This window comes from Papio anubis, chromosome X (genome assembly GCF_008728515.1).
Source record: "Papio anubis isolate 15944 chromosome X, Panubis1.0, whole genome shotgun sequence".
Classification (NCBI taxonomy): domain Eukaryota; kingdom Metazoa; phylum Chordata; class Mammalia; order Primates; family Cercopithecidae; genus Papio; species Papio anubis.
In genome coordinates, this window is record NC_044996.1 from 114,130,940 (window position 1) to 114,155,870 (window position 24,931).

General features: G+C 38.3%; 1 protein-coding gene and 1 non-coding gene across 7 annotated transcripts in view; one reads left to right on the plus strand and one right to left on the minus strand.

Moving 5' to 3' along the window:
* The window catches only part of DMD (dystrophin), a 2,174,064-nt gene that overhangs the window by 1,922,018 nt on the left and 227,115 nt on the right, over window positions 1-24,931 (plus strand). For all 6 annotated transcript variants that reach the window (XM_031660704.1, XM_031660695.1, XM_031660696.1 and 3 more), the window contains one exon: window positions 7,612-7,690. In XM_031660704.1, coding sequence (XP_031516564.1) covers window positions 7,612-7,690 — 79 coding nt within the window. The remainder of the gene's footprint in view (window positions 1-7,611; window positions 7,691-24,931) is intronic.
* LOC116272222 lies at window positions 7,950-8,055 on the minus strand. Its single transcript, XR_004180944.1, has one exon. It is a non-coding gene; the product is annotated as a U6 spliceosomal RNA (small nuclear RNA).

The following is a 24,931-nucleotide window of genomic DNA, read 5'->3' on the forward strand; positions in this document are numbered from 1 at the left end:
CATAAATCACACAAAATCAACTAATAATTATGCTCCTACTCAGAGTGAGCGCCATGTTAGCACTAGTTGCTTTCCTGTGATCTATCCTGAAGTCAAACACAGGAAAACACTGTTTAACTCCTAAGTGCCCTAATGTCAAGAAAGCACAGAAATAAACTCAAAGGAAAGACAATTCAGTCAATCTTTGCATTCAACAAGCCCAGAATGTTTTGCCGCAGAGCTATACCTATGACAAACCTTCATTCCAGAAGACGGCCGGTAGAGGTGGCTCGTGCCTGTAATCCCAGCACTCTGAGAGGCCCAGGAGAGTTTGAAATCAAGACCAGAACTTATCTCAGACCTTTTTTTTTTTTTTCCAGTTACAACTCAAAATAATCAGAATTAGAAGAATAATGGATTTTAACTGAAAGGGATTGCCATTAGTTAAAAGGATTTTAACTGAAACTGTAATCAGTCTCAGGACAGTTTCCAAGATAATGTTTCGGCATGTATTTATCAGTGTTACTTGTGAGGATTTGGGAGTAAGAATGAATGAGGAAGTTCCTCCCCCAACACAGACACATGCACACAAAAACTGTACAAACTGAAAAACTTCAGGACAAAAACTCATGAATAGACTGGAGAGTCATTTGTGTGCGTATGTGTGGTTTATTTACTAGCACCACAGCACAAGAAGAGTTTTTGTTTGTCTTTTACTTTTGTTTTTGTTTTTATAGGCTCATTTGTGTAAGTGTTATGTCTGTTTCTTACATTCCCATGGATATTTATCAAGGGTCTAGACACACTGAGAACCAGAAAATCAAAACATACATTCCTAGTTACATATTTTCCCTAGACTGGAGTAAACATGATTTATGTATGTAGTATCAGTAAGACGTAGCTTGGACGCTAGGAAGAAACCACATTGCCTAGCAATGTATTTCCACATGGGGAGGTAATGCTTGTCTCTCCTGAACTTCTAGTGAAGATAAAACTTCAAAGCAGAGTAATTAACAGAAAGGTCAAAAGACAAAGTAGAAGCCCTTGAGAATCTAAAACGAAGTTAAAGAACCAACATTTACATTTAGATAAATTTATGTGAAATATTTCTAAGAGCCACCATGTTGTTATTGGTCCTTTTTCTTTCTTTCTTTTATATTTTTGGTTTATTTAAAAGCAATGATGAAGAAAAAATGAAATAAAGCTATCTTTCACAATACACAGAGGGATGGACTGAGCTTTGGGAAACAGTCACAGCTTGGAATTAAGAGTGTGTGTCATATCATAATTTAGTTGGATGATTTGGTGCTCATTCATTATACCCAAAATTACACTTTCAAATGTACCATGTTCATACTTATCACAGTGCCTAACAGATAAGAGGAACTCAAAAAACCTTTCATTCATTCACCCATTCAGTGTTTCTTGATCTCTTCTATGTACTAGGCATTGTGATAAATCCTTAACAAGACAGATAAAATCTCTGTCTTCGTGGACAATAAACTTACATTCTAGTAAATATCTTTTGAATGAATGTAGTGATATTTCCTACTGAAGCTAAAAGAGGAAGGTCTCTGCAAACAGTACACTGTCTACAGAACTCATCCAAAATGAGAAGGCAAAGGAGAATAATATATAGCCCTCATAACTCTCAAATCTCAAATATGATTATTTAAAAACTAGAGTAAAACAAATGTGGAGGAGATTCGGACTTCAGGGTTGTTTTATAATTTGCTGTTTAACATTTTTAAATTTAGTATTATAGGCAAAATTGAATCTAAATGGTTTTCTTCTTTTCTTTTTTTACTTTCATCATCAAAAATGGAAGAAAGGAAGAAAAGGAGGAAAGAAGAAAAGGAAAGGAAGAAGGGAGGGAGGGAAGTTTTTCAAAAGCTTGTGTCAGGGATCTTGAAAAAGAAATTATTCATTTAAAATATAGTTGTTATGGTAAAGATCCATGAATAAACAGTACATTAATTCATTCAACTAATATTAATTTAGCACCTATTATATGCCAGGTACTGTGCTACTCACTGATGATTTAGTAGGGAAAGATGTGTCCCTATCCTCATGGAACATATAAAAAAAAGGACCTTTTTCTCCTGACATGCTTTTACTGAAGAATTGCTGCAACCTAGATTATGAGTACTCATGGACCAGATGGCAGTTTTCTGCCCATCTGGGATAGTTCTGAAGAATAGACCCTCGTGTATCAATCAAGGTTTCTTCCAGTTCTAAGGCTTCATGATCTATGATCTAATAGTTAAAACAGGATGTATGCTCCCAAAAAGATGTTATATTTATATTACTTTTATAAAAGGAAACATAGACATGCCCTATTAATTCAGAAGAGATTGGGTTCCTCCTGGCTGTTTAAATCATTCTATTTAAACTCCTTTATCTCTTCTTTCTTGGCTCCCCTTCCAAAGCTCACTCTTACCCCCTTTAGTCTCACTTCCCTTTCCTTTCTTTAATTGCTGAGACAAATTGTTCATCTCTAACTGGCTATACATGACATCTCCAGTTAAATGTTTCACTGTTAGGACAAATTCATTATATTCCAAATGAATTCATACACACATATGCTATTTCTCCCTTTTCTGTTTTTCATATTGCCATCAGCAATATCTTCATTCTCCCAGTCTTCCTTACTGGAAATCCAAGAGTTTATTTGCTTCTTCAGAAATTAATCTCCAGCACCAAATTGGATAGTTCTTCCTGCTTTCAAAATCCTTCTAACATGTACCTTCTTTTACATTCAATACAATACAGCCTTAATTCTAATGCATATCACCCCAAGTCTAGTAAATTACAGCAGCCTCTTTCTGATCTCAGTCTCAGGTGCCCTTTCGAATCTGTTTTACACCATACCGATCTTCCCAAACCCTAACTTTCCTCTAAAATAGTGAGTCATGTCACAGAAATTTTCAGTGGTTCTCTTTGCCTGCAGGGTAAATCTTGAGCCTCAGAGTCCGGAACACCTTGCTTTGCATCATCTGCTTTCAACATAACTAACTAATTATATCTCACTGTCATCCTCAACACCACTGTTCTGCAGCCCCAAGCCTTTCTTCAGCTTGTCACTATTTCTTACCTCCAAACCTTTACACTTGCAGAGATCAGGGACTATAGCATTTGTTTTTTGACTATCTCTTTCAATATTAACAAATGCTTATATAATGAATAAACCACCAAGGAAAGAACTGATTGTGCCATAACATAAGATACAGGTATATAATTTCTGGCGTTTGCTTCCTGTTTTGTATATACTATGGTTATATTGATTTAAAATACAGCCAGTTAGAAAGATCTAATGCATGGAGGCTCTCATTTTAATAGATTATCAAATTTCATTTCCTTGCATAATTGCTCACAGAATAAAGTGCTTCGTTCCTAAGTCTCAAGCTAAAGCTTTCGAGGACCTTGGTTGCTTTCAAGATTTTCTCCTTCATAAATTTATTTCTTTATTTAGCCAGTTGTGCATTCAATCCACACAAAACTTTTCTCCAATGATAATTTGTGGAAAGAAATATTTTATGCTTAATTCTTCTCACTGTCATGCCTTCTCTTAAATTTGAGTTATGAAGATGGAAATTCACTTTGATCTCATTTTAAAATCTTGACAATATTGAGTGTACACTGGAAACTACCACTGGAGCTCTCCTTGTATAAGAAGGCAAAATTCTTCAGAGATTGGGAGTCTAGAATGAACTTTGATGCTGCATCGGCTCAGTCCCTATGAAACTAACATTCTTACTAGAGAAAGTGGCCTATGGCACGGTCATATTCCTTTACCATCTACATCTTCTCCTTGAGATTTCTTTCTCAGTATGTGAAAAGATTTCTGATCAGTGTCCACTCCCATATGGCATCCCCATCTTCTCCTCCCTACCCCAAAACACTCACATTTATCTCTAGATTGATTTATTTATGGAATGACCCATTCTAAATTTAGAAATAATGACATATGCCAAACATTTATTTGCATGCATTTTTCCACAACCTTTCTCTGTGATCTTATGATATCACATTCTTCAAGACCAGGAATTGACCTTGCATTGGGCCATAAAATACATTGGGCCATAAAATACATTGAACAACTGAAGTTTCATAGATATGCACACTAGAATTGGTCTGCATTCAATAAACTGATTGAAAATAAAGAAATTAAAAAGCAAATTACTTATTAAGTATTTATAAAATACTTTTTTTCAACTTTAATCTTCAGGATAACAGTTAAGAACAAGACCCAGACTGAATGAGTTTGAATCTGAGCTCTGCCAATTTACTAGCTACTGAAGCTTAGGCAAGTTTTTTTTTTTTTAACCTCTCATGCCTCAGTTTTCACATCAATGAAGTGAGGGGAATAATATTAACTCCAATTGCAGAGTTACTGTAAAGATGAAATAACATAATTCATATTTTCATGCATGTATTGCTTAATAAATATTAGCCATTTTTGTATTGTATGTGGTACCCTGCACATTATAGACTATTGCTCTCCTGTTTTCCTTTTTTTTTTTTTTTTTTTTTTTTGAGATGGAGTCTTGTTCTGTCGCCCAGGCTGGAGTGCAGTGACATGATCTTGGTGCACTGCAACCTCCACCTCTCAGTGTCAAGCAATTCTCCTGCCTCAGCTTCCTGAGTGGCTGGGATTACAGATGCTCACCACCACACCCAGCTAATTTTTGTATTTTTAGTAGAGACAGGATTTCATCATGTTGGCCAGACTGGTCGTGAACTCCTGACCTCAAGTGATCCACCTGCCTCGGCCTCCCAAAGTACTGGGATTACAGGTGTGAGTCACCACGCCTGGCCTATTCCTCTCCTTTTATTTACCATAATAGCAGCAAGAACAGTAGCTGGTGACATTTATTGAGCAATTACTACATGATAGAAACTAGGCTAAGTGCTTTACATGTATCATCTTATTTAATTCCCACAGAACTCTATAAGTTATATTACTGTCCACATTTTACTGATAAGGAAAGTTAAGAATAATTTACCCAGGGACATTGATTAGTCAAGGTTCTCCAGAGAAATAGAAGTAACAATATACATATGTATGTACGTATGTGTATGTGTGTGTGTGTGTATATATGTATGTATATGTGTGTGTGGATATATAAAATCAAGTATTATCTCATGCAGTTGGAAACTAAGAAGTCCCATGACCTGCTGTCTGCAAGTTAGAGAGCCAGGAAAATTGATAGTGTAATTTCAGTCTCAGTCTGAAAGCCTGAGAACCAGAGGAGTTGATGATGTAAATCCCAGTCCAAGGGCAGGGGAAGACTGACATCCCAGCTCAAGCAGGCCTGCAGGGAAAAAAGGAACATGCCTTTTTGTTCTGTTTAGGACCTCAACTTATAGGATGATGCCCACCCACATTGCGGAGGGCAATCTACTGAATCCGCTGAACTAAATGTTAATCTTGTCTGCACAAGACACACCCAGACACACCCAGAAATAGTGGTTTGCCTGGGCACCCCATAGTCCAGTCAACTTGACACAGAATTAACCATTACAGACCTGCAGTCAGTGCAGTCAGTGTGAGTAGGTATTCTTGTTTGTTCCGCATCCCTTCTCTTCTCTCTCTCTCTCTCTCTCTCTCTCTCACACACACACACACACACACACACACACACACACACACACGTACCACATTTACTCATTTATCTGTTTGTTTGGTCAACTAGTCATTAAACAAATATTTGCTACCATTTACTATGTGCAGGGTTCTGTGCCTCCTGCAGAAAGGGTTGGAGACATTCAAAGACAAAGGTAAACAAAAAATGGTCCCTGCTATCAAGAAGTTTACAATCTATTGCAAGAGACATGTCCATATAATTCAAATGAATTGTATGATAGAAGTGCTTCAAGTATATACCATATACTGTTAGAATGCTGAGGAAACCATTAATTCTAACCCGGGAGATGGGGAAGTAAGCATATAAACACTCACAGCATTGATCTGGGAGAGAAGTCGGGTAAGAGCATTGCCGAGAGAAGGAGCAGCATGAAGAAGCCACACACAAGAGTTACATTGGATGGAATAGTGCAGGATAGGCAGGTAGTTTTGGTGGGCTTAGCAGGTAGAGTTTGGGAGCGCAGGGTCATAAGGTTGGGAAGGAAGGTTTCATATGTCCCTCATGCTTTTGTGTAGATAAAATAAAGCAAATCCTGCATTTTAGGGGAACTCCACTTGGTTATCCACGTATTTGGGCCAAGCAAAAATGGGCAAGGCTAGGGAGAGTGAAAAAATGAGATTGTTCTGGATATACACTAGGCACTTAATTGATATTGGAAGGCCAGAGTTGGTTTGAGACCAGACTACCTGAGCCACTTTTCTGATGAGATTAACATCGATTTTTACCTCTTGGGAATTCTGCACACCACAGGAACTATCCCCTGAGTTCCGATTGCTCTGTGCAAGCTCTGATTGACCCCTAGTTTAGCATGGACTGTTCACAACCAAATCAAAATCCAGAGTTAGAGAGCTAGGATGCCTGGAGCTACCACTTATATTGGATTGGCAAAATGCCAAATGACTAAGTATAGTATTTCACCCATAAAATTATTCCTTTTTCCCCCCTAAGAATAGAATTCACTAAGTTGACAGCACACTGTGTCAATATATTATAGAAAAACCTAATAGGAAAAAAAGAATGGTGGTTTTCACTGCATGCCGCCTAAAGGTATATTTCTCAATAATTTCCAAGACCACTGAAAACTGAAATCTGAAAATTAGTTTTATCTTCCTATCCACCCTGTTTTATCCCAAATTTAAGCCTTGCCTGTACTTCTTTGATATTTAATTAATTTTTTTTTTTTTTTTTGAGATGGAGTTTCACTCTGTCGCCCAGGCTGGAGTGCAGTGGCACGATCTCTGCTCACTGTGGCCTCCCTCCTGCCTCAGCCTCCTGAGGAGCTGGGACTACAGGCGTGCACCACCACACCCGACTAATTTTTGTATTTGTAGTAGAGACAGGGTTTCACCATATTGGCCAGGCTGGTCTCGAACTTCTGACCTCAAGTGATCTGCCTGCCTTGGCCTCCCAAAGTGCTGGGATTACAGGCATGAGTCACTGTGCCCAGTCCATAATTAAATATTAATCAACTATTGGTTAATTGCTAATTATCAATAATTAAATATCACTCAATGGTTTATTACCTATTCATCAATATTACTTCTTTAAAAATTTGTCAAAAACAATAGACTAAGACTTAAAGACAAGACATGTCATTTCTGAGATTCTGTAGTCACCTATACCAAATGGCACCCTCCCTAATGTTTCTGTGAAAGTAAAGATTTGTATTTTTTTATGGTACTAATTGAAGCAGTAGTTCATTTGTGGCTGCCAATGAGTTGACTGTAAAAAAAAAAAAAAAAAAAAAAAAATCTTATTTTAACATTGTTGAGAGAGGAAATCCTTTGTGTTTGGCCTTGGATTGATAAAAACGAGTCTGGGATACTATATACGGTAAGTGGATATTAAAACTAGGGCTATGAATTGTTGCTTTGGTGTTGTCAGCCTTGGAGACTCAAAGTATCTTATCAGAAAGGATACATTATTTTAATTGTTCCTCATTATATAGAATGAGAGAACATCATTTCTCTCCTTTTCCTCCCAGGTGGCCGTGGAGGACCGAGTCAGGCAGCTGCATGAAGCTCACAGGGACTTTGGCCCAGCGTCTCAGCACTTTCTTTCCAGTAAGTCATTTTCAGCTTTTATCACTTAACTTTATTGCATCTTGATTAATAAGAATTAACAGTTGAAAAAACAAAAGAATTAAGAGTTGAATTATAATAATCTCTGTCAGATGTAGTAGAAGCATAAATCATCCTGAAACATAACTTGGTTGATAAATTTAGAAGGGTAGGAAGAAGAAGCCCAACTGGATCATTTTGCCCATTCTTCAGCTAATGCATAATTGTTTCCTTCAATATATTCTCAAATGTTAACTTCATTAATAATTTTGAGTCTTTTAGAAAAGTATGGAACACTTTGCTCAGGAGCCATGCTAATATTCTCTGTATCATTCCAACGTTAGTATATGGGCTGCTGAAGCAAACACATACCTTTGAGTTTTTAATTTCTGCCTATCAGTTCAGTTCATAAAGCTAATAATTATGATATCATGTAATTATAATATGATCATTCAATATGTGTTACTGTGATTCTGTAATTCTTTATCTCTAAATAATTCATTAAATACTCCCTGCCTTATGAAATAAATGACAATTCTCAAAAGAAGGCATACAAATGGCCAACAGGTATATGAAAAAATGCTCAACATCACTAATCACCAGGGAAATGCAAATCAAGACCACATGATATATCATCTTACCCCAATTAGAATGGCTATTATTCAAAAGACAAAAAATAACAGATTCTGGTGAGAATGTGAAGAAAGGGAACTCTTTTACGGTGTTGGTGAAAATGTAACAGTAAATTAGTAACAGTATGAAGATTTCTCAAGAAACTATAAATAGAACTACCTTACCATCTGGCAATCCCACTACTGGTTATCTATCCCAAAGCTAAGAAATCAGTGTATCAAAAGGATACCTGCACTTGTATGCTTATCGCAGCACTGTTTACAACAGCAAAGATGTGAAATCAACCTAAGTGTATATCAACAGATGAATGGATAAAGAATATGTGGTATCTATACACAATGAAACACTGCAAGAATGAAACTACGTCATTCACAGCAACATGGATGGGACGGGAGGTCATTATGTTAAGTGAAACAACCCCGGCACAGAAAGACAAAAATCACATGTTCTTACTCTTGTGGAAGCTAAAAAAAAATTGATCTCATAAACATAGACTAGAATGATGGATACTAGTGGCTGGGAAAGGTGTGTGGGTAGAGGGGGAGATAAAGAGAGGTTGGTTAATGGGTACAAACATCCAGTTAGATAGAAGGAATAAGTTATATCATTTGACAGCAGAATAGAGTGACTATAGTTAACGACAATGTGTTGTATATTTCAAAGTATCAAGAAGAAAGGGCTTGAATTGTTTCCAATACATAGAAATGACAAATACTCAAGGTGATGGACGCCTCAAATACCCCGACTTGATCATTATGTATTCTATGCTAGGAAAATATCATGTTACCTCATAAATATGTAAAATTTTATGTACCAATAATAAATAAATAAATAAATAAATACTTTGCCTCCAAATTTGAAACCTCAGCCTATGGGTATTCCCTTTTCCCTAACTATTTGTATCCTTTTTTTTTTTTTTTTTTTTTTGAGAGGGAGCCTCATTCTGTTGCCCAGGCTGCAGTACAGTGGTGTGATCTTGGCTCACTGCAACCTCCGCCTCCCAGGTTCAAACAACTCTCCTGCCTCAGCCTCCTGAGTAGCTGGGACTACAGGCGTACACCACCAGGCCCGGATAACTTTTGTATTTTTTAGTAGAGACAAGGCTTCACCATGTTGATCAGGCTGGTCTCGAGCTCCTGATCTCAAGTGATCCACTCACCTTGGCCTCCCAAAGTGCTGGGATTACATTTGTGAGCCTTGTATTCTCCTTTTGTCCTTGACCTCTAGTCATTCTTTTTATTTACTGGTTCTACCATTTTATTAATTATGTTTTTATAATTAATACTAAGAGAAATAACCTTAGTTAACTGAGAGTTTGAGTATTAGAGAATCATATTTATACAATAATGCATATTAAATTGGCAAGCACCTGTTTTCCTCTGATTAATATTAATTTATACCACTTTTTATTTGATTATAAAAGTATATGTGTTGAGTTTTTTGGTATTTAAAAAGCCATACTTTACCACATGGAGTTAACATCTGTTAGCATTCTGATATATTTCCTTATGGTCATATGTGAGTATGTATGAGGGTTTATCCATCATTTTAAGGCAATTACTTTGTGCCTAGCAATGTTACAGATTTTAACTAGTTTAATCCTTATAGCAATCCCTTAAGGTAGGTACCATTATTATACCTATTTCAATGATGAAGAAATTGAGGCACACATTCACACAGCTAGTAGATGAGAGAGCCAGGATTCAAACCCAAGAAGTTGGCCCCAGAGTCTGTGTTTTTAAGCATCACGCTGTAATTTCACTTAATTTATGTATTTTATAGAGAGGAGGTAATTCTGTATGATCTCCATTCTTCTGCCACATTCTTTCATTACCATTTTCTGATCATTTCTTTTCCATTCTCCATGGGTTAATAAAAAGATCCACGCTCACAAATACTTTAAAGTATTTGAGTAGATGCTGTCATGTGTGTCTTCAGTTGGCTGTTGTCTTTTGAACAAAATTTCCTGGAAGGTGTTGGTCCTGTGTTTTTGTCATACATTGATAATAGATTAAGAAGTATCTTATTTTCTGAACTGGCTCTAACTTTGTTATCCGCCTGCGGTCTAGTTATTTGGACACAGTTTCACAATGCTTTGGAGTTGCCAAGAAAAAGGGATAAGTTAAAGCAGTTTATCTAAAGGAGTGGGATCGTGGCTTTTAGGAACGGCTCTAGAAAAATGATAAAGGCTACAGATTTTGTCTTCTGCATCTTTCCAAATCTCTGGTCTACTTAACTTGCCTTGGTGACAGCCATTCTATTTGATTTAATTGAGATTAAATGTGATAACATACTCCTAAGCTACTCATAAACCATAAATAAAAAATAGTACTATTATGAATATTAATTACTCCTCTGACACCAGGAATATTCGTTCATATTTTCTTCTCTCTGACTCCCCCTCTGAATTCCCATTCATTCATATTTTCTTCTCTCTGACTCCCCCTCTGAATTCCCATGTCTTACCCATTAAAACCTATTTTCAGAAAGTGATATACTCGTTTAACCCAGGTGATAGGTAAAGTTTAATGTGCACTTCTCCTGGGTTATTTGCATTTTATTAGTGTGAAAATCTGTAAGCCTGAGGTGGTAGAACATCAGCCGTAAGTTCTGAGCTATGAGGAAGGAACTTTGAGGGGCCAAGGGGAACATTCTCACACCTTTCAAACCATATCACATCAGTGCCCACTTCCAGAAAGGTCAGGCCTGTTAGACACAGGTATTCATAAAGAGACTGATCTACCTGCGTGAATGGAGCCAGCCCCAGAAGTCATCAATCTCTTGGATGCCCATGTGGAATATCAATATATGCTTAAAAGCTTTGCTTGCAGGTATAAAGAAAATACCAACTTAGTTTAAGGGATATTTAAGAAATAGAACGGTGAGACTAAGGATGGATTGTTCCTTTACATTGTCCTTTTTAAAATTACAAAGGTACTCTATACATATCAAGAAAAATTTCGAAAGCACACAGTACAAACAACAAAAGAAAAAATATCCACAATCCAATGACTCAGAGATAATCACTAATATAAATTTGGTTTATACGCTTTCTGTCTTTCTCTTGTGGGGTGTGTGTGTGTGTGTGTGTGTGTGTGTGTGTGTCAAGGTTCTATCTTATTTTTTTATTTTTTGAACTATTTGTTTTTTGAGACAGGGTGCAGTCTCAGCTCACTGCAACCTCCCCCTCCTGGGTTCTAGTGATTCCCATGACTCAGTCTCCCGAGTAGCTGGGATTACAGGAATATGCAACCACGCTTGGCTAGTTTTTTGTATTTTTAGTAGAAATGGGGCTTCACTATGTTGACCAGGCTGGTCTCAAACTTGTGGCCTCAAGTATTCCACCCACTGTGGCCTCCCAAAGTGTTGGGATTACAGGCATGAGCCACCACGCCCGGCCTCTCTCTTTTCTTTTAAACCATGCACAGATAAAAACATGCTACCATTTTATGGCCTGCTATTTTCCCTTAAAACTATCTTTATAATATTTTCATGTGTTTAAATATTCTTCTACAGAGTGATTTTTCTAATGACTGACTAATACTCTCTTCTGTGTCTATACCAAATTTACCAACACAATTCTAAATTGCTCAATATTAAGATTATTTCACAATTTTTATTATATCGAGCATTATGGCTAATATCCTTTTTATACCTGTGCAAATATCTCAGATTCTTTCTACAGGATAAATGCCTAAGGTGGAATTGTTGTCTTAAAGAATGTTTACATTCGTAAGCCTTTTCAAGTGTATTGCCAGACTTACCTCTAGAAAATTGCACCAGAAATTGGGTGTGCCATCCAAACCATATTTGAGCCAGGCATGGTGTGGCTCATGCCTATAATCCCAATTCTTTGGGAAACTGAGGCAGGAGGATCACTTGAACCCAGGAGGTCAAGACTGCAGTGATCCATAATCACGCCCCTGCACTGCAATCTGGATGACAGAGCAAGACCCTGACCCTAAATTTAAAAAAAAATAAATCACCATATTTTAAGCAGGACATCTCTGAAGTCACATATTTGCTACTGTAAAAGCAGCTTCCCCTACCAATGAATAAAAATATGTTTTAAATATTCCTCTAAGTTCATATTAAATGAATTTGAATTAATATATATATTTTAGACAGGCCTGAGTTGATACATGTTTAGTAATGTGCTTTCAGGTTATTGTGAATAATAATAGAGTGGTTTCTAAAGCTTGGAAATTACAAAGAAAAGGAAAATAAGGAGGAGCTACTAATTGCAACCCCCAACATAAACATGCTTACTGTCTCTGTTTATCTTATTCTCTCTCTCTCTCTCTGTCTCTCTCACTCTGACACACACACACATACACACACACACACACACACACTCCCCTTTGGAAATTATTTGGAAATTACATTACCAGCTGTCTGTTTTTTTATCAGAAGACAGAGGCAGCCTTTTACTAAAAAAAAGTATTCACTGTTTCTTCCCAGTAGCCCAATCTCTACTAGTTACAGAAATTGTTTCTTTTATCTTAGATCTGAGAGAAAATAAGGAGAGAAAAGCATTGTGAAATATGACCCTTCTCCATTGATAGACACTAACTTGTCCTTACTTCTAGTTTTAATATACTGCTACTCCTAATTGACTTCTACAACTTAAACCAAGAAAAAGGAGAAATTCTAATAGTATGATTTTAAATATGTATATAATTTACAATGAAATTGGCATTTAAATTATTAAAATTATGTACTAATATATAATTATATATGTATAGTTCGTAGGTATACTATCAGCCTCTTCATATGTCTGTCATTAAGCAAGTACTAAAGTACATTGGTGTAGTACTCTGAATGTTGTCCTTTCGTTTTCAAGAGTTTAAAGATTTTCTGGGCATGTTGGCTCACATCTGTAATCCCATCACTTTGGGAGGCCGAGGTGGGCAGATCACTTGAGGTCAGGAGTTCAAGACCACCCTGGCCAACATGGTGAAACCCCGTCTGTACTAAAAATACAAAAATTAGCTGGGTGTGGTGGCACGGGCCTGTAATCCCAGCTACTCAGGAGGCTGAGGCAGGAGAATGGCTTAAACCCTGGAGGTGGAGGTTGCAGTGAGCCGAGATCATGCCACTGCAGTCCAGCCTTGGTAATAGAGAGAGACTTCGTCTCAAAAAACAAACAAACAAACAAACAAAAAAAACAAAGACCAAAAAAACAGTTTAAATATTTTTCCTGACCATTATCTCAATTCTCTGGTCTTTTATTCTAAATTCTACTTTTCTCACCAAGAAAGATCACTATATATTTGGGTAAAGGGAGGAATCCTTCTATAACAGTAAAAAGAATCCATGGTTTTCTTAATATTTTACAAGTTCCAGAATTCCCTTAAAAGAATATTTTCCAAGCCAGGTTCTTTAAAACATTAATGTTCTATTAGGTTTTGATAACTGTCCCTTGAAAAAAATAGTACTGATTAATAAGATTGGAAAAACACTAGGTTTCAAAGATAAGCAAGTTTCTTTCCTGTTGGAATTCTTGGAGCCTTTATTATACACTGAGACTCTAAGAGGATAAGGAGTCTATAGCTCTCCAGTTTTAGGTGACTGTGGAAACCTTTTTCAGGCACACCAATTAATTTCACACTAAACTTTATGCCATGGATCACAGTGAACCTTTGCCTTGGTGTGGTATTTGCCAAATGCTTTAATGACAAAAAATTTCTGCTAAAGGTTGTAAAAAAGTGATCCAATTAAAAGAAAATGAATGTTTATGTGGCAAAAGGGTCAACTCCCTCTCTTTACGAAAGTTCCCATTTCCACTCCCACCCAGGAGCCCTCTTGTGCTGTGTAATTTCCTAACTGGAGATAAGCTTAGAAAGTATCTATACCAGTAGCTTCCAGACTCTGAGGTGTGGCTCATTAGCAAATCCTAAAATCAGTTTAAAAAGACTTACAACCAACAATTTTTTACTGGAATGGAATGGAATGGAACAGATTAGAAAATATCAGAGTGCATTACCCGAGCAAGGTTAAGTGTTGTTTTGACAGTAGTTGATTTGTTAGATGTGTGTGTGCATGCATGTGTGTATCTGTGTGTGTGTGTGTGTGTGTGTGTACGCGCTAGATCACAGTGTAAAACATTTTTCTTCTGTGGGTTGCAGTCGAAATAGTTTGAGAAACATTGAATCATTCCAGTCCTTTCCTTATTTTACAGATGATAAAATAGGTGCAGAATGATCAAATGACATAGCCAAGGTCACGAAGATAGTTATAATACTAGGACTGGAACCCAGTTTCTGGACTTCCAAGCCACACATCACACTGCCTTACCCATTAAGAACAAATGCCTAGGCCAATAACTGTTTAGTCTATCTGCTATTGCCAATGATTATTCTATTATCTCATATATTCCTCTTCGTTTGGCCATCCTAAGTTGATTTACAGAGTCTAAATTTTTCTCTCAACACCTCTGGGCTAAAAGCTGCCTTGTCAAAATGGTATTGATAGTGGTTCAGAGTAAAAGCTGTCAAATCAAACTGGGTTCAAATATTGACTCAGACACTTTATGCTTTATTCTTTCTCTTTATTCTTCATCTTTAAAATAGGGATAATAGTAACATATTTGGTCAATTGTAAGACACACTTTTCTACCCATGTTTTAACAGCTCTGAAATCAGAATGCACTTTCGACCAATGGGATGTTGAATTCAGTGAAATATGGTTGTATTATGTCATGGGGTTACAGTGAAGATGAAACAGTTAATATTTGTAAAACCCCTAGAGTAGTGCCTGGAACATAGTAAGTGCTATTCAAGTGTTTGCTATTAGCTTTACCATTAGTATCATTATTACTATCAGCTTGATAGTATAACTTAATGCATGCCTGTTAGAGTCAAACTGGTCATGAAAGTTTCATTCATTCTCTTGCATTTAATTGTCAGTATAAGTAGTCCCTCTCCTTTCTGAAGGTGATTTCCAAGGATCTAATCTGCAAGTCCAGTGTTTTGCACATTAGAACAGCTCAAAGTTGTTTGTGTAACTAATGAGTGATAAATAATCCAAAAGATAGACCTTAATCTCTATAAGGCCAGGATAGTATTAGTGTTGTTGACAGTTATATTCTACAGTATGTAATGTGGTGCATGGCACTTAGCAGGTGTTCAGTAAATATTTACAGAATGAATTATGTCTTATACCCAAAAGAGGAAGAGGTAAATTCACTCCTGACATTGATAATACACAGTGGCATGAGATTTAGCATAGTGACTATCACATAGTAGACACTCAATAAATAATGTGGCCTTTTATGTTGCTTCTCAGCAAAGACTAATAGCATTCATAACTTTGTATGGTTGTTTTTATCAAAGTCTACTGTACCATGTAATATATTAAGGGAAAAGGCTGACTTCAAAATTACAGCATGATCACAACTGTATTAGAAAATAAAATAAAAATAACAGAAATGTATACATAAAAGAAAAATGGAAAATAAAAAGACACCAAAAGGCAAACAGTTATTGCATCATTTCTTTCTTTTTACTTTTACAAATTTTTTGGTAATAGCATGTACTACTTTTGTAATGGAAAAAAACAATAAAGGTAAAATTTTATACTCTAGCTTTTAACCAGTGACCTCTTGGAGTGGCAATGGGACTCTGAAAGACAAATTTCCTTTTTACTATTTATTCTGAATTTAAAAGCTGTTTCATTGAGTGACCTTCTTGTTCTCGGATTATGAGACACTGTAAAAAGAAAGAACTGATCAATTATTTCTTGCAGGCTTTACAATCTTAACCGCCTTAATCATATCCCTGGTTAAGTCTTTTTCTCTCTTGTCAAAGCGACTCAAGCTTTTACAGTTTCTCCTCGATACATAGGGTCTAGCAGTTTGTTTCCATCTTGAGAGTTGCCAAGTTTCATCCCGGTTATTCTCCACTACACACACACTTAAATAAAAAAAAAATAACAGGGGAAACCTTTGAGCACATCTAATAATTGCTGACATTTCACTTAACAATGCTCCAGCCTGTGTTACCAGTGTCCTCAGGGGACGGATAATTTGAAATATGAGTGGGCCAATAATTTAAAGCTTCAGATTGGCTTAAATAAACCATCATGAGGCCGGGTGCGGTGGCTTACGCCTGTAATCCCAGCACTTTGGGAGGCTGAGGCGGGAAGACCACATGAGATCAGGAGTTCGAGACCAGCCTGACCAACATGGAGAAACCCCGTCTCTACTAAAAATATAAAATTAGCTGGGCATGGTGGCATGCATCTATAATCCCAGCTACTTGAGAGGCAGAGGCAGGAGAATCACTTGAACCCAGGAGGCAGAGGTTGCAGTGAGCCGAGACTGAGCCATTGCACTCTGGCCTGGGCAACAAGAGTGAAACTCCATCTCAAAAAATAAATAAATTAAATAAATAAATAAATAAATAAAAATAAGCCATCATGATAAAAGTCAGAAAGAATCTTGCAGGTCCAATGTGAGATTATTTGCAGGCTAAAATTCTCTTTCAAGTAAAATCTCAGAGTAAAATGATTTGGGCCAGTTTCTTCAGCAGTCACATGTTGTCCCAAGTGGTAGGAATTTGGGACAAATGCCATGTGACCTACCGGTGATGCTGATAATGCCTCTATAAATTCAAAGACAGCCTTTCCAATGCCCACAAAAAGCAGCTACAGCAGTAATAATTATATTCTCTTCTTAAAATATATTGTCATGGCCCTTTTCTCCTTTAGCTCAAATTTATACTCCTCAATAAGCTCTCAGATTTATTTGCTTTACAGTATCATTAGCAACCAGATTTTGCATCGTTGGCCCTATATATCCCATCAATTTGAACACATGAGGAAACAGAACATTTTTGTTTATGCTATGGGAATTTCTGTGCTGGGGCTGGCTTACAATGGCTCAAGAGAGCCAATTGTAAAATATACAGGAATTGTGAGCTAGTTATTAAGCCTACCTTTGGTAGCTTGAAATCAGGTATAGTGGGAAGATTTACTCCATGGAAATTGGCAAATACTACAAATTGGGGCACTTTTTTTTTTTTTTTTTTGCATAGATGGCTTCCCAGAAATGACTAATTTATCTATGTTATTTGGATCGCTCAAGTCCCTGTATGCAAAGAATCTTCTTAAACTTAGCAGGAAGGATGCTCAGGATCCAAATATTTATCTGCCTTGTAGAGTGACCACTCATCCTGGTCTGTCTGGGACTTTCCCAGATTTAGCACTGAAATTCCCATATTCCAGGAAATCTCTGTAGTCCCAGGAAAACCAGGATAGTTGCTCACCCTAGCCTTAGGTGAAATCCCTAGAAATAGAACCCTATTTAGATAGATGGGGCTTCTTGTAGAAGTAATTTGTTCAGGTGAAAGGGAGTGAGGGAAGCAGGATAAAGTAAGAAGGATGCCGGTCAAGGAGTTAAGTGAGAAGGAAGAGAGTCTCTTCAGCCTGATCCCACAGGGAGCTCTGGAGAACAAATTGTCCCTACCTTGAGATAAGGGGACTGAGTTGTTTTTGTTTTTTTGTTTTTGTTTTTGTTTTTGTTTTGAGACAGAGTCTCACTCTGTCACCCAAGCTGGAGTGCAATGGCGTGATCTCGGCTAACTGCAACCTCTGCCTCCCAGGTTCAAGCGATTCTCCTGCCTCAGCCTCCAGAGTAGCTGGGACTACCATGCCCAGCCTTTTTTTTTTTTGTATTTTTAGTAGAGACGGGGTTTCACTATATTGGCCAGGCTGGTCTTGAACTCCTGATCTCATGATCCGCCTGCCTTGGTCCCCCAAAGTGCTGGGATTACAGGCATGAGCCACCGTGCCCAGCCAGGGCTGGGCTTTTATTTTCCCATGTGAATTAATCATTGACTGGATTTCTGGGGAGTGGGAGATAGCAAAGCAATTCCCATTTGGCCAAGGGAGGATTTCTGGTGAAAGGAGCAATGAAGCCTTAGCTACCAACACTCACAACTGCGGCTGGGTGAACCAGCTCAGTAAAAGGGATCTGAGTGGAACAAAAATAGTATTAACCTCTCCTAGATTTTTATGAAGCTGCTATCATACCCCATGCATAATCTGGCTTTGGAGCTGAATGGACACATTTAGCTCGATCACTAACCACCACTCCATTGTCACGTACTTAAATGGAAATTAGCCCGGTGGCATGGAAGAGATGAGACAAATGTCTGTTTCTTTCTTATTTCATCTTCCTCATTGTGACAGATTCTTCTAGGCCTTGTGAGGACCTAGGGCAAAGAGAACAGCACCAGAATTCTGAATCAGTTTTATAACATGGGCACTATTTTGGTGGAATGCTGGCTCTGAAAGGTATATTTTTACACTACCCAGAAAATGAAGGCATTTGTGAGTTTGGCCTGGGATAGCATTTTGTCATCTGTCCAAAATACAAAGCTTTGCACAACAGGAATAGTGGAATCACATCCCTGTGGGCAAAAAGCATTACTTTCGTTTTTCCATTTGGAGGTTTTCCATTTTCAGAACACAACCAGTTTGGGATTACAAAGTGCTTTCTGGTGAGAACTTTGAAGTGAGGACAAAAGGCATTTTGTTCTTTTGTAGACTTACATAAACTGTTCCTGGTTTAAAAACCATTCTAGATTTTTAAATAGACTTTCAGATATCTGCAGTAAAAATCATCTTGATTTCAGTCTACTGCAGGTACTGCTCTGTTATGTGCTATGTCTCCTTAAGGCTGTGTGGGACAGGGATAGGCTTAGGTGATAAGGAACATTTTCAGGATACAGAGAAGCATAAAGAATAACATGGGCTGGGTGCGGTGGCTCACACCTGTAATTCCAACACTTTGGGAGGCTGAGGCGGGCAGTTCACGAGGTCAGGAGTTCGAGACCAGTCTGGCCAACATGGTGAAACCCCGTCTCTACTAAAGATACAAAAAATTAGCCAGGCGTGGTGGCACACACCTGTAATCCCAGCTACTCAGGAGGCTGAGGCAGGAGAATCGCTTGAACCTGGGAGACAGAGGTTGCAGTGAGCCGAGATCGCGCCATTGCACACTAGCCTGGGTGACAGGGCGAGACTCTGTCTCAAAAAAAAGAAAAGAATAACATGGAACAACAGACACCATGAAACATATGTTTGCTTCTTTCTGTATATACATTTGCTGCCATAGACTTCGAACTATTACATCATCATAGCTTCTCTCTTCTCTCCACCTAACACCTTCTACTTATAGCTTCTACTTTCTTATGACTTCCATTTTCTTCCTCTGTTACCTGACTTTTTAAATTCCCCACCCATCTGTCATCTCTGTTTATCTCTGTGTATTACAATCAAGCTCTCCAAGAAAAAGCATCTGATTGTATTATTTATTATCCATCTAAGGGTAATGCCACCTCACAGGCCACAGGCCAGACTGCAAACCAGGCTTTCTTGACCTGGGCACTATTGGCATTTGGGGCCAGATAATTAGTGGAATGCTGGCTCTGAAAGGTGTATTTTTACACCTTTCAGAAAATGAAGGCATTTGTGAGTTTGGCCTGGGGTAGCATTTTGCCATCTGTCCTAGAATACGAAGCTTTGCGTAACAGAAACCGTGGGATCACATCCCTGTGGGCAAAAATTGTTCGGGGCTGTCCTGTGCATTATCTCTGGCCTCTACTCACTACATGCCAGTAGCACTTCCCTCCCTTAGTTGTGACAACCAAAAATGTCTCCAGACATTGTCTGTCTGATGTCCCCTGTTGGGTGAAATTGCCCCTAGTTGAGAATCACTCCTTTATACCAAAGCCTGCACAATTTGTGGTAATGAAAATCATGTGGAACACTAAATACAGTGACCTATGCCTGAGGAATTATTTGAAGTTGCTTTTCTGCATCCTTAGGGACCCTTTAGTCTCTCAATGAAAGGGAGTGTCCTCAGCAGCTGAGCAGACAGTCTTCAGGAATTGCCTCAGCTGCCTCACCCAAACTCATACGCCTTATGTGGGCAGCTCTTCCTGATCAGTGTAGGAGAATAATGACCTGACCATTTTGGCCCACCTCAGGAGAACATTAACATTCTAGCTCAAGAGCTTCCATGGGGTTGAATGAGACTGTCAGTGGGTCTGCATTCAAGCTTGACTTCTCCCTATTTCCATTCCTATTTCTTTCACTTCCCTTCCACAGTAGTCTACCCCAAGAGCACACTTTACTCAATATCCTGCTCTCTAATCATTGCCTTAGAGTTGGCTTCCTGGAGGAAGCCAATCTGTGAGGGGGCAATGAAATTGACAGGCATTTAGAAGCATCTGAGAAAAAGGTATTGTAATAGGCCCATTACAGTCACTGGGTAATTTGATTTACTCTTGCTTTCATAATGGGATTATTTTGTCCAGGGTAAGTAGTGATTATTATTATTTAAGGTGTCCAACCTCATGATCTCCATTAATAGGTAAGGACTTTGGGGACAGCATAAAATTACATCAATCTCTTACCTTAAACCTTAAGCTCAGCAGCATACATGCCCATGACAGGCAAGAGTTAGAACGTAAGATGGTCAGTAACATAGATCTTGAAAGGAAATATGTTGGAGTGTGAGCACTTTAAGGGCATAGGGCATGCATTACTTTTTTATTAAAAATAATTTTGCATATAACGTAACATCTTGCATATTAGATGCAGGATATGCCTCGACTGAATGAATAACTGGGCACTTAAAAGATTGTTCCCAGTCTAATAAAATGAAAGAACTTAGCCTAGTGCTTAGTCTAATGTCCAGAAAGTGTTAAGGAACTTCACTTTATTTTCAGTCAGTTAAGAATTGATTCACTTTGTTACTCAACAAATGTCTATTGAATGACCAATATAAATCAAACTCTGATCTAGGAACTGGGGAAACAGCACTAAATAAAACAAAGTTGATTTATTGTGGAGCTTAAATTTTAACAAGAGAAGATGGACAATCAGGTCATGGTAAGTTTGATTTTTTTAAAAAAGAATAAAGCAGGCTAAAGGGGCTAGAGGATGGGAGAAGGGGACCCTTTTAGTGGAGTGGTCAGGAATGGTGACATTTCAGTAGAGATGTGAGGAAGTACACCAGTCAGATATTGGGGGACAAAGTGTTCCAGGTGGAGGAAACAGTAAAAGTAAAGGATCCAAGATGGAGCATGCTTAGAGGGTTTGAGAAACATTGATAGCAAGGAAGCCAGTATGTGGGAAGCCAAGGAAGAAAGATGGTGAATGATAGGAGGTCAGTGAGTGATCAAGGGGCAGACAAGGAAGGATCTTATCAACTATGGTTGGCTATCGTTAAAAGCCTTTGGCATATATGCTTTGTGAGAAGGGAAGTCATACAATTCTGAGCTAAGAAGTGACATGGTGCCTGTAGCATTGTTACTTACTGTGCCTGTAGTATTCTTTCATTCATTCCTATATTTATTAACAAACACTAGTCCCCTGAAATATGAAGATAAAAAAAGAGAGAATTATCGCCTTGGGACATATAAATACTAATCACAAAAGACAGACCTATAAAAAATGACTTCCTCCAGTGGTAGTAAATAGTGGGTGCTATAGGAGTAGAATGGAAGGAGGAATCCATTTCACAGTGAGGGAAAGATTTTCTATCTAGGTGAGTATTAATGCATATTGTCCCTGAGGCTACATGCAAAGCCAAAGTAGAGGGTATTCCTTTTGATAGGAACTTAGCAAAGAATGTTTATAATTGCTTGGTCCCTGATCTCACTTAGGAAGCGTCAAAAGATGCATTCAGTGATGAAAAATCAGTTTCTTCCTTCTACTTAGCCATTCTGATAAGATGAATATCTTGGGCCGGGCGTGGTGGCTCACGCCTGTAATCCCAGAACTTTGGGAGGCTGAGGCGGGTGGATCACCTGAGGTCAGGAGTTCAAGACCAGCCTGACCAACATGGTGAAACCCCATCTTTACTAAAAAATACAAAAATTAGCCGGGCATGGTGACAGGCACCTGTAATCCTAGCTACTTGGGAGGCTGAGGCGGGAGAATCGCTTGAACCCAGAAGGCGGACGTTGCAGTGAGCCGAGATTGAGCCATTGCACTCCAGCCTGGGTGACAGAGCAAGACTCTGTTTCCAAAAAAAAAAAAAGATGAATATCTCCCTTTCCAGTTTCACGTGTAGTCTCCTTATAGCCCTTCTGTTCAGAAAAGTGATTTCTTATGTATGTATAATGAATATAAATACAGGTTTTAGAGAGCGCTAATGTTTTAATGAGATAGAAATAGGTAGACAAGAGAGAGAATAATTGAAGGATTAGTCAGCATGAGGGCAATTTGATGTGGAAAGACAAAGTCTGAGCAGGAAATGACTGTGAAAAAAAAATTCAAAGAGGAATGGAATGAAATGAGCTCATTTATGGTGTGAGTTAGGGACAGAAGGGATTTATTCTCCAGAGGTGAAAAGTGAAGGAGTTCACGTTATAGAATTTGACCTAGACCAGCTATCAAGGGAAAGAAAGTAATTCAAAAGACTTGGACCGGGAGGTCTGGAGCAGATACATCTATTAGAGGAAGAGACAAAGTTTTAAACTGCATCTTCAGTTATTCCTGGAACCCAGCACAAAAGCTCATGATAACCTTGTTATCTTCAGGAAAAAAAAAAAGGCAACAAGGCTTATGTCTTAAACAGGACAGCACATAACATAACTTCAGGTCAGAGAATTCCATTAACATGAATCACCCACACCAATTTAAATAGGAAAAAAATAGTAAGTTTGGTATTGTAAAATTTAGTTTAAAAATCAGAACCAACAATTGAAATTAAAGCAAGAATGTTTTATTTATTTCTAAAAATATTTAGCTATTTGTTTTGAATTCTGAAGTAATACTAATATAGTATATAATGATAAAACACAGTTGATTTTCATAGTAAACATCAGCATCAGAATGCCAAGAGGAAGGTTTGTCTCCATTCATGTTTTATTACTCTGAGAATGGCATAACATTTTTTAAAGAGTCAGAAAATGGCTAGAAAAAGAGGAAGGGAGATTATTTCTTTAACTAGTTCCCTGGTCCCATGCTTTGGTGGTTAACAGTCAGTTTAACTCTAGAACCATAGAGAATCTCCTGTCATTTTCCTGGTTACCCTGGGATTCCTCACACTAGCAGTAAGTTAGTGAATGAGATAAATATCCTGATAACTAGCTACATTAATCATGAAAATAATAAGTGTAGGAGTTGGAATTTTTAAAAAGTATCAAGCGCTCTGTGCTCTTAACACAGAGGAAGCATTTTGCATGGATTAAGCTGTTTAATCCTCACACCAACCTCGTAAAATAAGGACTATTATTGTCTCCATTTCACAGAAGAGAAAACTGAGACTAGAACAATTTACTAACATATTCAAGTTCATACTTGTAACTATTTTATTTTATTTTGTTTTATTTTTGAGATGGAGTCTGGCTGTGTTGCCCAGGCTGGAGTGCAGTGGCACAATCTCGGCTCACTGCAAGCTCCGCCTCCCGGGTTCATGCCATTCTCCTGCCTCAGCCTCCCAAGTAGCTGGGACTACAGGCGCCCGCTACCACGCCTGGCTAATTTTTGTGTTTTTAGTAGAGACGGGGTTTCACCGTGTTAGCCAGGATGATCTCGATCTCCTGACCTCATGATCCACCCGCCTCAGCCTCCCAAAGTGCTGGGATTACAGGCGTGAGCCACCGTGCCCGGCCCATACTTGTAAAATTTAGTTTAAAATAATCTCTTTTCCTCTTTTTCTAGCCGTTTTCTGACTCTTTAAGGACTATTTCTGACTATTATGGATTATCAGCCTCAGAAAAGGGGTTCCAGACACCAGTGAATAGCAACCCACAGGTCTCAACTGCACAAACCAAAGAGGATGATAATCCCCATTAATCTTTGGATGTTAGTAGAGGCAGACGCTAGTAACAAATGGGAGAGACTTTGGCTGGAGGATATTTTCTATTCTTTAATCTTTATGCTGTTTCCCCTCTCCCCTTCTCTCTCTACTCCTCTCTCTGTCAGCTGTATCCACAGTAATGCCACAATATAACTACCATACAAGAGTACAAAGCTTCTATTCTCATGCTTATGGGTCTACAGGTCAACTGTAGTTCAGGTGATCTGGGTGAAGCTTGACTGGAAAGCTCTACTTCATACTGTAGAATGCCTGGGTTTGCCTCTAGGTTGTGAGTTCAGTTTAGATGGTCTCTAAATATGTTGGGTTGTGAGCCCAGACTAAAGGATCAGAAGCAACCTGGGGCATGTTCTCATGGCAGATTGCCAGTGCAACAAGCCTCTGTTCACATCATGTCTGTTAAAGCAAGTCACGTGGGCAAGCTAAGGTCAAGGAACCAGGAAGCCTACTGTGCTCACCGTGAGGCCATGGCTAAGGTATGCATGTTTAATTCTTTCACAACTGGGTGAAAAATGGGCCCCAAATTCAATCTCTCCTATACTCTTTTTGCTTTAATTGCTGTCCTAGCTTTAGTTCTTTCTCAGTCTTCTTGCTTTCTAATGGATGTACATCCCATCTATAGTCATTTGGTTTTTAATATCTGAGTTGCTCCCTACTGTCTCAGGTTTCAAATTTTACTTTCCTTGAAATTTCCCTGGTGCCTAATACAATACCTCTCACACAGAGAGCGTTCAGCAAATGGTGTTGACTGCCTGCCGTCTTTTAAAAGCACA